The 17,749-nt window shown below is 51.3% G+C and overlaps 1 protein-coding gene across 1 annotated transcript in view; it reads left to right on the forward strand.

The window, feature by feature from the left end:
• The window catches only part of TBC1D22A (TBC1 domain family member 22A), a 271,283-nt gene that overhangs the window by 114,005 nt on the left and 139,529 nt on the right, over window positions 1-17,749 (forward strand). Inside the window, exon 8 of the mRNA XM_018048921.1 lies at window positions 4,383-4,497. Coding sequence (XP_017904410.1) covers window positions 4,383-4,497 — 115 coding nt within the window. The remainder of the gene's footprint in view (window positions 1-4,382; window positions 4,498-17,749) is intronic.

Genomic DNA, 17,749 nt, shown 5'->3' on the forward strand with positions numbered 1-17,749 from the left:
TTTTTGTCTCGCTCATCAGATGTTGTAATTCGTCTGGGGGGAGCATCCCCTCAATCATGGTGCGAGCACTTGCGTTATAAATATCTCCTCTTTCTGAGCCCACATGGCTCCTGTATTTCGGGAGATATAAATCCCACAGGTCTTCTCAACACAATCGTATATTTTGTTGTTATTCTCACAGAAATTATCTCCACGGCGCTTGACACGCTGGGAAGTCATGTTGCCGATGCATATGGTTGAATTATGATGCTTTCGCATTTCTGAAATCAGATTTTCCCCTCCCCCCAAGTAATCATGAGCACAGCGACATCATCAATTTCAATCTATTAAATTGTTTAGAATGCAGACCATCTCAGCTCTCCAAGTGCATGGCACTGCCGGCACCCTGGTCCTGCCTTGGAGGCGTGTGAAGGTGGTGATATGTTTGCAGAGTGAGGCCAGAGGAGCTTCCGCAAGGGGGCCTCTCGAGCTGCTCCCCGGGGCCCTCTGTGGAAGAACACTGGGCTTTTAGGGGAAGCCTGGCGTGGTGCTCAGGCTCCAGAGACTGGGCGAGCAGACTGGTGATGGGGTTTTCAGTGGCAAGTGGTACTGACGGTAATAGTAGCAAGTGTTTTCATTATTGTTGACGAGGGTCAGTGGGTCTGTAGAGAAGGTACTTGGGGAAGAGTTTGAAGTCTGAACTGCATTAATGAATTCCTCCTCTCTAACAAAGACAGACCTCAGGAATGTCAACAGAGCTTTAATAGCAAATAACATCCAGCGAATATTATCGCAGGGCCATCTCAGATCATTCCATGTTCTCATTAAACACTTCCACACACGGAGGGCACGCTTCCTTCACTGGCGGACAGCACCACTGTTCACACCACAGCGCAGCCGCTTAAGCGCGCGCTCCTGTCCCGTGACAGCCCCTCCGTGTGTGCTCTTTGTTAAACCGCCCCGCATCAGCTGCCGGCCTTGTGCACCAGGTGCACTGACTTCACCCTTCCCATGACAGCTGTTAGTAAAATACCTGAATTTTGACACACGGAGTCGTGGGGGCTGTGGCCTCTGCAGAAATGCCTGGGGCTGCCTGCTGGGCACGCGATGACCTTGCTGGGCTCCGTTGGCACGTGCGTGAGCCCGGGGCCCAGATGCCAGTGGAGAATCAGGCTGTGGGGCGCTGACTTTGTCCCCGTCGCAGGTGGACTCAGGGAGGGTGACCAGGGGCAGGGCCGTCTGTGGGGATGCTGGAGTGTGCAGGGGACACCGAGCTGCTGAGGCCACCTGGTTCCCGCTCCAGGACATCTCTCCTTTCTGGCCTTTAGGCACCTCGTGGGAAGCCGGCCCCACACCCCAGGCTGGCTGGCCTTCGCCCTGGGGCCCCTGTGGCCCCAGAGCTGCCCTCATGAGCCACTGTCCCCTGGGCCTGGGATGCCAAGCTGACTGTGAGGTGCCCCTTGGAGTGTGGGGCTAAGCTCTCGCTGCTCTGTGGATCCTGCAGGCCCCACCCCAGCCGGCACTCTCCCTTCAGCCCCTCTCAGCTGCAGGCAGGTCAGGACTCGGGGCTCCCCTCTGTCCTCCCGGATTTGCGCTCCCCACCGTCACCAGGCATGCTGTCTGTGTGGAGACCTTTCCTGCTTCGTTACACTCAGTGCAGCTTCCCTGGGAGTCCAGACAAGGCTGATCTGTCCATCGGATCATCGGATCCGTCCAGCGGCTGAGAGCTGCTGCCCTCAGCCAGATGCTGCTTCATGTTCTGGGTGGTGGGTGGCCCCACAGTGGGGCTGGAGGGGGTGCGGGGATCAGGGCACGCCCCCGCAAGGGCAGGTGGGGGCCCTGGGACTGCGGGTGGCTTGGTTGGGGTGGATCCCGCCGTGGACCCCTGGTGTGCCCAGCGTGTAGGACAGTTACCGCCAAGAGAGGCTGAAGGACGTTTAAACAAGTGGTTCGCCTTTCCTCTTTGTCTCCCTCTTCCCGCTCCGAGATGCATGAATCATGGGAGTCTTTCTTATTCTCTAAATTAACAGCTGTGGTTATAGGGAAATAATATGTGAGACGATGAGAGGCTGTGGGTGTGGCCTCCCGGCTCTGATTACCCGGGGAGGTAGGGGTGCTGCCTGGACAGGTGTCAGGCACCAGAGCCGCTGGGGATGTTGTTTATGGCGCGGAAGCTGGCAGGGGCTCCGGGCAGCGGCCGGGGCCTGTGTGGAGTCAGGGCAGGCAGGCCTGGAGACAGGGCCCCAAGGAGGATGCACACACCTGTCCCCTCTGCGAGGCGTGCCGGTGGTGGGGGGCAGACCCGCGGGCTTTGCTGGGGTCCTCGGCAGATTCTGTCCACTCCCCTGCTTGACTGGTGGCTGGGAAGGAGGGAGACCTGTGCAGGGCGAGACAGAAGGTCCCCCGTGTTGGGGGCTAGGCCATCTTGCCAAGACCGTGGGCTCTGATTCTCAGCCACGCATGGCTGCCCAAGGCCACCTCGTGGCTGTGTCTGCCTCTGTTCACTCTGGAAGGCTCCTCTCTCCTCCTGCCGTCGGAGCGGCTCGTCTTTGGCACCACAGCCTGTTGCCTCCTCGCTGGTCTCTGTCCACCAGATGCCCCTGGAGCTGGTCCCCGCTCCCAGTCCATCTCCCACCATGGACTCTGGCGGCGGGGAGGGGCGGGGTGGGCCTTGAGGTCCCAGCTGGTGGGCCTCACAGGTCTGGAGCGTCACTGCTCAATGGAGAAGCAGGATGCGGACGGTGGTCCAGCATCCAGGAGGCGCCCCCAGGTGTCGCTGGTCCAGAGGGACCTGCGACGGGAAGGCCCAGGGACACTGCCGGCCGGGGCCTCACGAGCAGGAAGCGGTCGGCCCTCCCCAGCGGGCGGGGAGGGGGCAGATGGCCACCCAGCCACCCAGGGGTGCGGCTTGAGCTGGATGCCAGGTCGGCAGGGCAGGGGACCAGCACAGAGGAGGTGGCATCTTGGTGGGCCCAGTGCAGCTGGGATTTGGGAGCTGGCGACAGAGGGTGAGACCCAGGGTGGCCAGGGCGCAGTGTGGGGGGCGGGGCCCTGGAGCCATGGGAGGCCGTGAAGCCGTGTGCACGTGTGTGTGTGACGACGTGGTGGGGCCCTGGTGAGACGCCTCCTGAATGCAGGTGGAGAACGGTGGGGGGGGAGCGTGAGGAGGGGAGGCAGGATGGACTAGGTGTGAGTGGCGAGGAGAGAGGAGCGGGTGGCGGGTCCTCGGACGGCGACGGGAGCCAGGCTGATGCGGATGCCTGCATCCAAGGGCCACGTGTCTCCAGCAGTCTGAGGAAGCGTCTGTTGTGTCGTCGTGTGTGGGATCTAAGGGGTGGAGCAGATGAATCTGTACATAAAACAGAAACACGGACACAGGACACAGACCCGCAGGGACCGAAGGGGAGAGTTAGGGCAGTGATAACGTGAGGAGTGTGCGGTTGAGAGGTGCAGACTCCTGCACGTCAGATAGGTGAGCAACAGGGATTTACTGTTCAGCAGTCAGCTGTGTTCAGCATCTTGTAATAAACTGTAATGGGAAATAACCTGAAAAAAAATCTATTAAAAAATCAACCAAGTTCAGAGACACAAAGGATAAATCAGTGTTTGCCAGAGGAGGTTGGGACGTGAAATGGGTAGGGGGTCAAAATAGAATAAACAAATGGCAAGGCTGTCGTGTACAGCCTGGTGACCACAGTGGGTGGTATTTACCACACCTCTGAAAGTCGTGAGAAAATAAATCTTGAAAGTCCTCCTCACAAGAAAAAAAATCCTACGGCTGTGTGTGGTGATGGGTGTTAACCAGACTTCCTGTGCTGATCATTTCGGAATATAGGAGGTACAGATATTCAGTCATTATGCCGTACAGCTGAAGTGAACATGCTATCACATGTCAGTTGTACTGCAGTGAAAAAGCATCCCGTGAGGGAAGCTTAGAGCGTCCACCATCCCCTCCCTCCCACGTGTCCCTCTGCCCATTCATGGCCATCACGTGAGCAGCCAGCCACCGACCTCCCCCTGCCCACCTGCCCACCTGCCCACCTGTCCATCCCTCTGTCTCTCCACCCCTCTTCCTGCACTGCCAGGCCAGGTGCCGCTGCGCCTGCTGGCCGAGTCCAGGGCAGCCACACGCAGTGGTTACCCGCGGGGCTGGGAGGGCAGAGAGTGAGTGTCTCTTGTAGAAGCCAGCTTGTGTGGTGGGAATTAGCCCAGGGCTCGGGGACGTTCTTCCATACTGCTTGTGAGTCTATTAAAAAAAAATCAAGACAACTGGAATTTAGAAATGTTGTATTTTATATCAGACACTGAAAAGTATTGGTGACGTGTATTCTAAGGGGGCACACGTTCAAAAAGTTTCTGCTGTGTTTGCTTTCTGCTTCACCAGCTGCTCACTTTTCTTTCAGATTTTTGAGAGGATACTGTTCATATGGGCCATACGCCATCCTGCCAGCGGATACGTTCAGGGGATAAATGACCTCGTCACACCCTTCTTTGTGGTCTTCATCTGCGAGTACATAGGTAGGATCATTGCGTGCACGATGCTTTCTTCTCACAGACGCTAAATGGGGACGTCAGGGGCCTTCCCGTGCTCTGCATAATTACACCAGCGCTGGAAATTGCTGTTAATTTTAATGGTATTAATGACAGCCATTAATACTGTTGGAGAATAATAGTTTTATCACTGATGCCCGCTTTGAGAAAGTCCTTAAATCCACATGCTCAACTGCTGAAGACGTGTTTATTATTATTAATGCCTTCTTTTAAATAACAGGTGAGGAGAAATGTAGTACATTCGAGGAGTGTGGTTTTGTGTTAATGGCCAGAGAGCACCAGCTTTAATGATTTGGATTTAAATGGGTAAGGTTAAGGTGATAAGACTATTAGTTGAATGTTTTGCTTACAAGCTAAAAACTGAATCCTCTTTAATTGCATTTCTGCAGCATTTCCTCACTGTTTTGCTTTTGATATACTGGTAGCATTTAATTTTATGGGAATATTAATTACATGCAAAATAATTGGTTTAATGGGCGTACAGGTTGGGTTATACTGTCGCTGAGCACTGCAGATTTTTCCTCCCGTTTACGTTGCAGCAAATAGCCGACTGTAACATAACTTTGCCTGGTTTACGTTTCAAGTTTAATAACAGTTCTGATGATGTGTGTGTGAGACCTACTTGCTAATTCATCTGCGGACAGAAACGAAACACCGCAGGACGGGTTTACTCTTGAGTGGCAGCGCTTTTATGTAAACTGGTGTTACCTTGTCCTCACGTGAACCTGCCTGCCTTGGTGGTGGTGGTGGTGGTTTTTTTTAGGTTGTGGTTTAGCCATCTCAGTTTTAGGTCCGCTGCAGAGTCTCATGTTGCTGTAATCTGACTTGAGACCAGAGGGTCCCCTGACGGTGCCCGCTTCTCATCCATTTTGTGGCCCATTTTGTGGCCACCCCTATCCCATCGCTTGGAGTCTCATGGGAGCCTCTTCGTTGCTAAGCGACCAGTGATCCCGGGCTGCTCCCCCATCATCTGTTCAGCGGGGAGAGGCCGCTCCTGAACCTGCCTGCCTCTCTGCTTCTCGCTTCCTCGTTTGACAGATAATGAAAGTGTTCTTAATGATCCTAGAACAGTAGGACCTCTGTCAGTAGACTTCAGAGCTGTTAATTGAAAGAAGAAGTTCCACTGAGATGTGATTAGAGAATTGATATTCCATGTTAAATAGACCATTTAATTAATGTGGTAAATAAGTTTGTCTTAACGAGTCTAGCACCAGCGTAGGTTGTAAGACCCAAGCGATCCTTGGTGCGTTTGTCTGAATCATCAGCAAGCTGGGATGAAAGGACATGACCGCGATGCTAATCGTCCAGAAGAGAGAAAAGCTGGAGAGAACACTTCGTGTTCAAGTGTTGCCTTCAGTTAAACTCAGAGACCCTCCGTGCCTTCCCGCAATCCCCAGCACACACAGTCATGCTCACACACATGTGCGCGCACACACACACGCACACACACGCACACACACACACACAGGAGCACACAGGCCCCCTGGGGCTGCTGGCAATCCCTGTCTCTTCCGGCTCCTCACCCTGCTGTCCCGCTGTCGAAGGACACTGGGTCCTCACGGGAGTTTGGCACGTGGATGCTCACACGTGCAGCAGCGCCAGCCACTGCCTCTGCAAGCACGTGTGGAACAAATCCTCAGCTCCTTGGGAGAAAAGCTATGACCAACCTAGACAGCATGTTAAAAAGCAGAGACATTACTTTGTCAGCAAACGTCCTCTAGTCAAGGCTATGGTTTTTCCAGTAGTCATGTACAGATGTGAGAGTTTGACAGTGAAGAAAGCTGAGCGCCGAAGAATTGATGCTTTTGAACTGTGGTGTTGGAGAAGACTCTTGAGAGTCCCTTGGACTGCAAGGAGATCCAGCCAGTCTGTCCTAAAGGAAATCAGTCCTGAATATCCATTGGAAGGACTGATGCTGAAGCTGAAACTCCAGTACTTTGGCCATCAGATGGGAAGAACTGACTTACTAGAAAAGACCCTGATGCTGGGAAGGATTGAAGGCAGGAGAAGAAGGGGACGACAGAGGATGAGCTGGCTGGATGGCATCACCCACTTGATGGTCATGATTCTGAGTGAACTCTGGAAGATGGTGATAGACAGGGAGGCCTGGCGTGCTGCAGTCCATGGGGTCGCAAAGGGTCAGACACGACTGAGCAACTGAACTGAACTAAACCTTGGGATGGAGCCCCTGGTCGCGGTTGGGCCCTGGAGGTGCTTGTCACCCCCGAGGGGTGGCTGAGGACGGGAGTCAGGAGAGCTCTGGGGACCTTGGTGGCGGGGGTGGGTGTGTGGGTGGTCCAGACACAGAGGCTGGAGAAGGCCGCTGAAGCCAGCAGGGAGAAGCCCGAGTGGAGTGTCACTCCGGGAGGGCGTCACATGCTGGGAGAAGACAGTGGAGGCGGGCTCAGTGCCGGAGGGCCGGCCGCTTCTCGGGGCTGTGGGCTGAGCGGCAGGGCTGGGTCCAGTGCTTTCCTCTCTAGGCTCCGCTGGGCCCAGGGGTCCCGAAGTCTGGGTTTGGCTGGGGGAAAGGAGGCCTCTGTGGCCTTAGCCAGCTGCGTTTCGCTCTGTCCTCTGCGGGGCCCAGACGCTAATCCCCTGTCACCCATCGGAAGTGTCTGTGCCTCTGTGTTCCCACCAGGCTGGCCTGGGGACGGGGCGCAGGCCCATGGCAGTGCTGGATGGGGGACAGCTGTTTGTGGGGAGCTCCTCTGAGTCTTTTCGCTACGTCTTGTATTTCTGTACTTCAGAACAGAACATGTTCCATATAAAATTCTGTTTCACGCCTTTTCCCATTTAACCTTAGAACGTTAGCTTGTTCCTGTATTATTAAGAGATCTTGGTAAAGATCGTTTCCACCTCTTGCACGTAATACTCTGTTGAGATAATGGAGCATAATTCATGAGACCCTTCTAGTGTTGGAGTTTTTAGTTCTTTCCCCTAGGCATGGTGCAGTTTTTAAGTAGTTTTCAAACAGGGGCTGTCATATTCCTTTTAGCAGTGTTAAATCCTATTTAAGATTAAGAACCATTATTCCGTCGCCTTGAATCCCACAGTTTAAGTAGAGAGGTATATTTTAGTTGAACTAAGTAGTTTCGGCAGAGCAAAAGATGAAGCAGCATTCCCCTAACCCCACGCCTCTATCCTGCGTGCTACTAAAATTTAGAAGCTGCCCTGACCAACTCGTGTGGACTCACTGTGGACCAACTCCTCAGGGTGCCTGGGAGTGGGCCGGCACGTGGGAGGAGCATTTTACAGTTGATTCTCATTACCAGCATGTGTAAGCTCTGATGATTTGATATGTCGTTTTCTGGTAAAAATAAATCACTCTTGAAAGCTCATATGAAGAGTAACTGAAATGAACAATGTGTTTACTTGTGAACATTATGGATACTTTTTTATTGTTGCTGTTGTCCAGTCACTGAGTCATGTCCGACTCTGTGACCCCATGGACTGTAGCACACCAGGCTTCCCTCTCCTTCACTGGCGTGTGCTCAAATCCATGTCCTTTGAGTCAGTGATGCTTGTCTAACTGTCTCATCCACTGCTGCCCACTTCTCCTCCTGCCTTCAGTCTTTCCCAGCATCAGGGTCTTTTCCAATGCATTGGCTCTTCTCATCAGGTGGCCAAAGTATTGGAGCTTCAGCTTCAGCATCAGTCCTTCCAGTGAATATTCAGGGTTGATTTCCTCTAGAATTAACTGGTTCTATCTCCTTGCAGTCCAAGGGACTCTCAAGCGTCTTCTCCAGCACAACAGTTTGAAAGCATCGATTCTTTATTTTTGTGTTACTGTTTATAAGTCAGCATCTCAAAAGTACAGGTTGTTTTCAAGCAGGTTACTTTTGCCCAGAGAAGACGCTTTAGCATGCATTTCCTGGATACCAGAGCACACTGGAAGTGGATTTAGTGTGGGGTCAGCAAGAGGAGTAAATCCCCAAACCTGGCTGGGACACAGAGGAGAAGCGCTGAGCGGGTGGGGTTTGCTGTCAGCTGAACAGCTGTGCGGCCGTCTTTCTTGCGCCTTGTCCACTGTCGGCGTGAACTGGGCTCTGAGTGACAGTGAGGGCGAGCCGTCGCTGTTTCTCGTTGACAGATTACAGTCTTAGGAACAGTTGTCTGACCTCTCTTCGTTTTATGTCCTCCCTCACTGCCCCTTGTTTTTCCCATGTGTTACATGAACCAAGGCTGCTGCTGGATGCATCTTTCACCGGCCTCCTTCAGTGTTCCTCACACCTAACACACGTTTGCGGTTCACAGCTCATCTCAGAAACATTTTAAAGGTAGAAACGAGAGCATCTGAGTTCAGGAAGTCTCCTGTGGCGGTTCTGTTCCGTGTGGGGGAGTGGAGAGCAGAGGGCCCTGGAAATGCCAGTGGCTCCGAACCAGAGGGTGGGGCTGCTGGTTTTGCAGCCCCCTGAAGTGACAGACAGTCAGGTGCGCTATGCTTTCATAGCCCATAACTTGTATGTAGTCAGATTTTCTGTTTAAAAACATCTTGGCGATGATCAAAATAATGGACTTATACTAAAAATTAAAAAATCGGAAAACTCAGTAACAGTATAGCTCCTTGTCTCAGAAGCTGTCATGGGGACGTTTCACTAATTTCCTTCTGGTCTTTGCAGCAATTTCATTATGCATGCGCACTTCAGTACTGCTTTTTGCTTTCATATCTAAGCACTTCCCAGAGTCATTAAGCTTTTTAAACAATGTCTTTTTAGAACATAGTGACATACTCCTTTCAGAAGAACAGCAAAGGAGGAGGGAGAAAACTGAGCACCCGGAAACCACCGGACCTCAGAGACCTCTACAGGGCACCCGTCGTGGCAGGATCCCGTTCTTCCCAAGAGCACGTGCAGCGTTCTCCAGCGTAGACCATATGCTAGGCCGTAAAGCAAGCATCAGTGCGTTTGAAAGGAGAGAAACCAAACACAGTGTTCTCTGGTCATACAGACATGGAGTTAGTTGTCAGTTACAGAAGAAGATTTGACAAATGTGTGAAAACTTTAGAATACAGTTATAAGGAAGCAATGAGTCACAGAGAGGGAGTCACAAGGAAAATTAGGAATTACTCTGAGATGAATGAAAAAGAAGTCACAGCATACTGAAACTTATGGGAGGCAGCTAAAGTGGTGCTCCCAGAGATCCTCACGTGAAAAGAGGACATCTCAAGTCATCAACGTGAGTTTTCAATTTCAGAACCTAGGAGAAGAAGAGCAAATTAAAGGCAAAACAAACAGAAGGTGGGAAGTAAAGACCAGAACAGAAATACATGAAGTAGGGGATAGAAAAGCCACAGAGAAAACTCAGCCAAACCAAGGCTGGTTCTTCAAAGAGAGCAACAAAGCGTTGGCCAACCTTTGGCTAGACTGACATGGAAAAAAGGGGAGAAGACTCAGATCACTAAAGTTATGAGTGGTTTCAACAATAAATGGCAGTAAGGAAGTGCTGTGAACAACTCTCTAAATTAAATTAGGATGCAGATGAAATGGAGACGCTCCTAGAAAGGCATGAATTTCTGCAACTGACTGTGATGGTTAATGTCGTATAGATTTGGCTAGGCAGTGGTGCCCACTTATTTGGTCAAGCACCAGTCTAGATACTGCTGTGAAGGTATATTTTGATGTGGTTAACATATACGTTAGTAGTCTTTGAATGAAGCAAATCACCCTGCATAATGTAGGGGTGGACCTCATGTAATGAACTGAAGGCCTTAAGAGCAAAGGTGGAAATTTCCTGAAGAAGAAGAAGAGGAAGAACTTTTTCTTACAGTTCAACTTACAACCACAAATTCTTCTTATAAACGCTGCCCGAGTTTCTAGCTTGCTGACCTGGTCTACAGATTTCATACTTGCCAGTCCCCGTAATTGTGTGAAGCTATTCCTTAAAATAAGTTTCTGTCTCTCAGTATAATATAATGTTTATTATAATTTATTTATCAATAGCTATGTGGATGTATAAATATAAGAGCAATGTATGTAAGCGATTAAATGAGTAATTTAAAAAATACCCCCCAGGATTAGCTGACTTCATTGGTGAATTCTGACAAATATTTAACAAGGAATTAGCACCGCTCCTTCATATACTGTTACAAAAAGAGAAGAGAGGAAATAATTTTCAGTTCATTCTCCTAGGCCATTATTATCCTGATGCCAAAATGAGACAAAGACCACAAAGAAAGAAAACCACTGGCCCGTATGCCTTCGGAGGACATGTAACAAGCCTCAGTAAAGCACTGAGAAGCTGGATACGGCAGAGATGCGAAGGGGCTATGCATCAGGAGAAACAGGGTTTATCTCAGGAACTCAAGGCTGGTTCACCGTGTGGAGCTCAGTCAGTGTGGTACTCTATCCTAACAGAATAAAGGACAGAGCAACACAGTCATCTCAGTTGATACAGAAAAAGCATTTGACATAATCCAACACCCTGTCATGACAAAAAACACTCAAAACACTGAGGCCAGAAGGGTGACCCCTCTGACAAACAGCGCGTGAAGACCCCACGGTCACTCCTGCTTAACGAGGAAGACTGGATGTTTTCCTCTTAGGCTCAGGAGTGAGACGCGGACGTCTGTGCTCTCCACTGGTATTCAACCCTGTCCTGGTTGCCAGAGTTAGCAAAGAAGAGGAAGCAGAGGCCCTGAGAATGGGAATGAAGAAGTGAAACTCTCTCCCATTGCAGGTGCCATCATCTGTATATAGCAAATCCAAAGGAATCCGTTAAATAATTATGAAAGCCAGTAAACAAGCCCAGCAAGGTTCAGATACAAGGTCAAGACAGAAAACCCAGTTTTATTTCTGCACACTTGCAATGGACCATCAAAAAATGAAATATGAAAACAGTTCCATTTATGATACTGTTGAGATGAATAAAATGATACAAATTTAGCAAAAAAGTACAATATTTATCCTAAGAACTACAAAACATTGTGGAAAGATATGAAAGAAGGTTTAAATAAATGGAGCAAGGAGATCAAACCAGTCCATCCTAAAGTCAAACCTGAATATTCATTGGAAGGACTGATGCTGAAGCTGAAGCTCCGATACTTGGGCCACCGATGCAAAGAGCCTACTCATTGGAAAAGACCCTAATGCTTGGAAAGATCGAGGGCAGGAGAAGGGGGTGACAGAGGATGAGATGTTTGGATGGCATCTCTGACTCAATGGACATGAATTTGAGCAAACCCCAGCAGATGGTGAAGGACAGGGAGGCCTGGCGTGCTGCAGGCCATGGGGTCACAAAGAGTGGGATGGGACTTAGCGACTGATCAACAATAAATAAATGGAAAGACATCTCTTGTGGTGGGTTGGAAGACTTAGTGGTATTAAGATGGCAGATCTCCGCAAACTGACCTAAAGATTCAGTGTACTCCCTATTAGAACTGTAGCAGAAATTGACAAGTTTATCTTTAAATTCATATTTAAATTCAAGAGACCCAGAATGGCCCAAACAATCTTGAAACAGAATGAAGTTGGAGGATTCACATTTCCTGATATCAAAATTGACTCCCAAACTACAGTAATCAAGAAAGTGTGATTCTGGCTTGTGGATGGACATGGCCCACAGTAGAACAGAATTGAGAGTCTAGAAATAAATCTTCACTTTTATGGGCAGTTGGTCTTTGCCGGTGATGCCAAGGCAACTCAGTGGAGAAACGGTCTTCTTCAGCATTTGGTGCTGGGGCAACGAGATTGTTGTTGTTTAGCTGCTGAGTCGTGTCTGACTCTTTGCGACTCCATAGACTGTGGCCCTCCAGGCTCCTCTGTCCATGGGAGTCTGCAGGCAAGAACACTGGAGTGGGTGGCCATGCCCTCCTCCAGGGGATCGTCCAACCCAGGGATCAAACCCACGTCTCCTGCATTGTCAGGCGAGTTCTTCACCATGAGTCACCAGGGAAGCCCGGAACAATTAGATGTTGGCATGCAGAGTTCCATCCCTGCCTCTCACCATACATAAAGATAAAATGAGTCCTGGACCTGAATGAAGTCTCACAATAAAGCCCAGCAGGAAGTCTTCATGGCCTTGGATTATGCCATGGTTTCTTAGATGGGACACTAAGAGAAAAATGACAAAAATATATAAATAAATAGGTGAGTTGGACTACACGGAAATGAAAACCTCGTGCTGTAGGTGATACTCTCAAGGGAAGAGACCTCTGCAGAATGGGAGAGATTATAAAGAACTGTTTTAAATCCGTAAGACAATCTGACTTTAACAAAGGGGCAAAGGATTTGAATAGACATTTCTGCAAAGTAATGGCCAATAAGCACGAAAAGGTACTGGACATCATTAATCCTTAAGGAATGCAAACCAGCAAAGTCACACCCCCTAGGATGTCAGAAATCAGAGGAACAGGAACAAATGTCAGCAAGGATGTGGAGGAATCAGAAACGTCGTATGTTGCTGGGGGCCTGTCCAGCTGGTCCAGCAACTTTGGCCAACAGCCTGGCACTTCAGCAGAGGTTTAAACCTAGCGTTACTGTGCGACCGGGCCAAAGCCTGCCGCAAGTGTTCCCAGGAGCGTTGTTCGTTACAGCCCTCAAAGCCCAAAGCCCGGCCCGAGAGCCCGCCAGCTGGTGCAGGTGTAAATAAAGGGTGGTCTGCCCGCACAGTGGAGTCTTGCTCAGCAGTGAAGGGGAGCGGCGGGCTGAGACACGCTGTGAAACGGAGGGCCCTTGGAAACGTGAGGCCACACAGCGTGTGATTCCACTCACGGGAGACGCCCAGGGTCGGCAGGTTGGTAGGGACAGAAGGTGCGTGAGGATAGACCCTGGCCTGTGGCTTGGGAGCAGGGCTGGGGTCGTGTGGGGGTTCACCTGCGGGCTGCGGGGTGTGTTTTAGGAGGGACCCTGAGTCCTGAAATCAGGCTCCAGTGATTGTCCACGCCTTCAGGCGTGTGCTGAAAACCGCCTACCCTGGCCGAACGGCGTGGTGTGTGAGCTGTACCTCAGCAGAGTGAAAGTGTCAGTCGCTCAGTCATGTCCTACTCTTTGCGACCTCATGGACTGCAGCCCAGCAGGCTCCCCCTTCCGTGGGATTTTCCAGGTCAGGGGTACTGGAGTGGGTGGCCATTTCCTTCTTTACGGGCTCTTCCCGACCCAGGGATGGAACCCGGGTCTCCTGCACAGCAGGCAGGCTCCTCACTGCCTGAGCCACCAGGAAGCCCGGGAAGTCCCTCAGGAAGGCTGCTCTGGAGATGGCAGAGGCCTGTCTTTGTCCGCGTGGCTGGTACACTACGGTCCATAGGTGGGGGCGCTTAGGAGGAGCGGGGTTTGTCTCTCAGAGTTCTGGCAGCTGGCAGGCTGGGCGTCTGCGATCGGGGTGGCACAGTCTCGTTCTGGGGCCTCTGCCTGGTCTGTAGCCCGCATCCTTTCGGGGTGGGGGCTGAGGGGGCTCTGCGGGGTCTCCCGTGTGAGGACGCTAGTCCCATTCACGAGGGTCCGCCCTCACGACCTCCTCAAGGCCCTGCCTCCTGCCCGCACCCTCCTCGGGTGAGGGTTCCAGCATGTGCATTTGGAGGGGACCTGGACGTCCGGCCCGCTGTCCGCTGTGAGCTGGCACCACACTGGGGCAGTTTTCCCGGACGCAGGTTTGCATGGTTCCCACTTTTCCACTGCCCTCGACAGTACACGTACTGTTTCTCAAAAGGAAGTTCTAGACTGCATCTTGGGTTATTTTCTTGACATGCCGTCTTAGAAGAGGCAGGAGGCGTTACCGGCTCAGCCGTGGGTGTTTTTCAGTCTCGATGAGGTTTGCCAGGAGGATGTCTGACCACCTCACCCTGGCTTGGGGGTGCCCCGAGCCCCGTCGCCATGTCTGCGTCTGTGTGCCCCGACCGACGTGCGTGCCACTCGTCTGTGGATCCGGCCGTGTCTGTCTGTGGGGCTGTTCCAATGGGGTCAGGGCTCCACGACGGTAGAGGACTTGGGGGATTAGCCGAAGGGCCAGGAGCAATTAGACGCTCTCCAGTGTGATGTCTGCGTTTCCAGCCTGCAGGAGCCGTGCCCAGGAGGCCTAATTGGGAACTTGGCAAAGACGAGGGTGTGTGTGAGTGTGTGTGTGAGTGTGTCTGTGAGTGTGTGTGTCTGTGTCTGTGAATGTGTCTGTCTATGTGTGTGTGTGTATGTCTGTGTGTGTCTGTGTGAGTGTGTCTGTGTCTGTGTGTGTGTGTGTCTGAGTGTGTATGTGTGTGTGTGTATGAGTGTGTGTGTGTCTGTGTTAGTGAAACAACACTGCCTTGTCGCCTGGTGGCTGCAGTCCTCTCCTCTACACACACTGTTGTGTTGAAGCAGGTGTTCAGCCAGCACTCCCTTCTAGAAGACACTGGGCTGTTTGTTCCCGGTCCCTGAGGCGCACGCTGGCCTGTTTGGAACGAGCGGAGGTGGAATCAGTTGAGGTGGTTTTGTGGAAACTCGATCCGCGGGTGCTAACGGAACACGCATTGGTATCAGTCAGGTCTCTGCTCCCCTTTCCTGCGGAGGAAGACGCTGGTGTCTCTTATGAACCAGGAGACGAAACCTGCATCTAGTCGTCAGCCACCCAGAAAGAAGGCCTGTCCTCTCTCTGGCCCGTGGGCCTCCTCTGGACCTCGCTCTCCGTCAGCCTGACCCGGCCATCCTCACCTCGCTCCCTGCTGAGACCGTGGGTCTGCGTCTCTTCCTCCATCTCCAGTGTGCAGCCCCCGACGTCTGAGGAGCGCGTGCTCTCTGTGCTGAGGGGCCGTTGGGCGCTTCAGGCTCCTAGGACTGGGGGCCGCTATGCCCCAGGTCCGCGGGTTCGTCCGTCTTTTTCTCCCTTTGCTTAGATGACAGCCCCCCTTCCTTGGAGCCGCAGGCACTGCCTAGCATCGGGCTTAGGACTGTGGGGTAAAGAAGGGGCTCTCCCCAACCCCTGCCCTTATTCCCCTGAGCTGCATTTATGATTTAATTAACTCTGCTGTGTGTTTCTTCGTGATGGAGGCATTACTGCTTTGAATTTAGGAGAGAGGAGATACGCAGAGGTTAAGTGTCTTGCCAAGGTCCTGGTGTTCTGGGTCCAGACTGTTTTGCCCGGGCATCCAGGAAGCAGCTCTGCCCCCGGATTCCTTCCTGAGTAGCCGGCCTGGCTCTGCTTGAAGCCCTGAGCCCCCCGATCACGTGACTGTTGTGCCCGCCGCTGGTGGTAAAGTCAAGGATTAATTTCCCCAATTTGTAGCTGTGCTTTGTGACACGCTACCGAAGCACTTTCGCACGTTCAGATATGATCCCCGAGGCTGCGGTGGTAGAATTTTATCTTCGTTAATTGGGGCCCTTTGTACAGCCTTTCAAAATCCTTTCACCAGAGAACCAGTTCTGTTTCCTTCCCACTGAAGAGCAATTTCACATTTTGTTCCCCCCCCCGATTCATTTCCTTTCTTTTAAATGGTTTCTCTTCATTTCCTGTTTTAAATTGCTGTCCTTGTTGAAGTGGTCCTGGCTCTGTCTAAGAGGAAAAAACTAACAAATTGACAAAAACATTAGTGGGATCCCTTCCCTTTTGACCCTCCTAATCTACCATGCCACGTAATCTGACATCTGGAAACTTCAGCAGTTGAGCACAAGGTCTTTGAAAACGTTTGAATTCATCTAAGTTGTAGGAAGTGATATGTAATACGGATGTGAGTTGGACCATAAAAAGGGCTGAGTGCCGAAGAATGGATGCTTTTGAACTGTGGTGTTGGAGAAGACTCTTGAGAGTCCCTTGGACTACAAGGAGATCCAACCAGTCCATCCTAAAGGAGATCAGTCCTGAATATTCGTTGGAAAGACTGATGCTGAAGGGGAAGCTGCAATACTTTGGGTACCTTATGCCAAGAGCCAACTCACTGGAAAAGACCCTGATGCTGGGAAAGAGTGGAAGCAAAAGGAAAAGGGGGGGCAGAGGATGAGATGGCTGGATGGCATCACTGACTCAATGGGCATGGGTTTGAGCAAGCTCTAGGAGAGTGAAGCGGGGGGAGCCTGGCATGTTGCAGTCCATGGTGTCACAAAGAACTGGACACGATTGGGCGACTGAACAACGAGCACGTCTTGGAAGGCCGACTGGGAGGGTAGCTGGTCTTCAGAGCTTGCAGTGACGGTGGTCACACCTGTGAAGTGGTCACACCTTTGAGGAGAGGTGCTGGCCCTGGGTCCTCTCCCCAGAGAGACCCCAGCCCTGCACTTTGCAGCGCTCCAGAATTTCACGAGCCCTGTTTCCTGGGCCTGGGTTCAGAATCCCTGTGTGATAATCAGAGTCCTACAGAGGAGTGTGGGCTGAGTTGAGGGCTTTGCCATTTACCCTTGAAGAGCCTCATCCTTTCTCCTCACAAGCTCTCGCTTTCTTTTCAAATTTTTATCTTTCACTGTGTGAGAATCAGAAATTTGCAGATATTTCTTACATAGCACATACCATTCCCCATCTTTTTTTTTTTTTTTTTGGCCTCTTTAAATGTTTCCCTTTTATCGAAGGTTACTGTTAAATTACCAAAACCGTTTTCAGATCATCTTTTGTTTTGTTAACAGCAATTTAACAAATCCAGACACACATATGTCTTTGTGCACAGGCCATATGCTTATTCCCCTTGAAGTTCCGTGTGTTATAGGAGCTGTTGTTGGAGCGTCAGAGCCTCCTGAAAGTGGGAGGGGGCTCTTCTCTGTGCTGGCTTCTGTCCTGTGCAGGCCGGATGGTGGGAGCGTTGGTGAGACCCCACCAGGCACAGTGTTCTGGCTGAGGGGTGGCCGTAGCAGGGAAGCTGGGGGACCCAGCTCTGCTGTGGGGAGGTCTGTGGCCAAGACCTGAGCTCAGGCCCTGCATGTGGGGGCCCAGCGCCCAACACATGAAGGTTTTAAGTGACCGGGGGTGTGGTCATGAGCACCCTGAGGAGCTCGATTTCAAGGCACAGTCAGACCTGTTCCTGGCCGTTGCATGTTCTTCATTATTTTATTTTACCCACAGACATTTCATTGGACTGTTAAACACTCGCCAGCATTTGGTTTTGAGAGTCTTGTGATGTATCATTCTCTGATCTGTGGTTTCCTTTGTATTTCCAATTCAGTGTTACACTTTGGGAGACGAGCCCTGCTTTCAGACAGGTTCATTGTTAAGGAATGCCTTATTTGATGTTAGGCAGTTTCTTTGCTGACTCACGCGTGCAATCGTTTGTGAGTTTTCAGAAAGCGCACTTTCTCCGCTAGTCAGAGTGAGACTGTATTAGTGAGAACAGCTA

Source organism: Capra hircus, chromosome 5 (genome assembly GCF_001704415.2).
Source record: "Capra hircus breed San Clemente chromosome 5, ASM170441v1, whole genome shotgun sequence".
NCBI lineage: Eukaryota > Metazoa > Chordata > Mammalia > Artiodactyla > Bovidae > Capra > Capra hircus.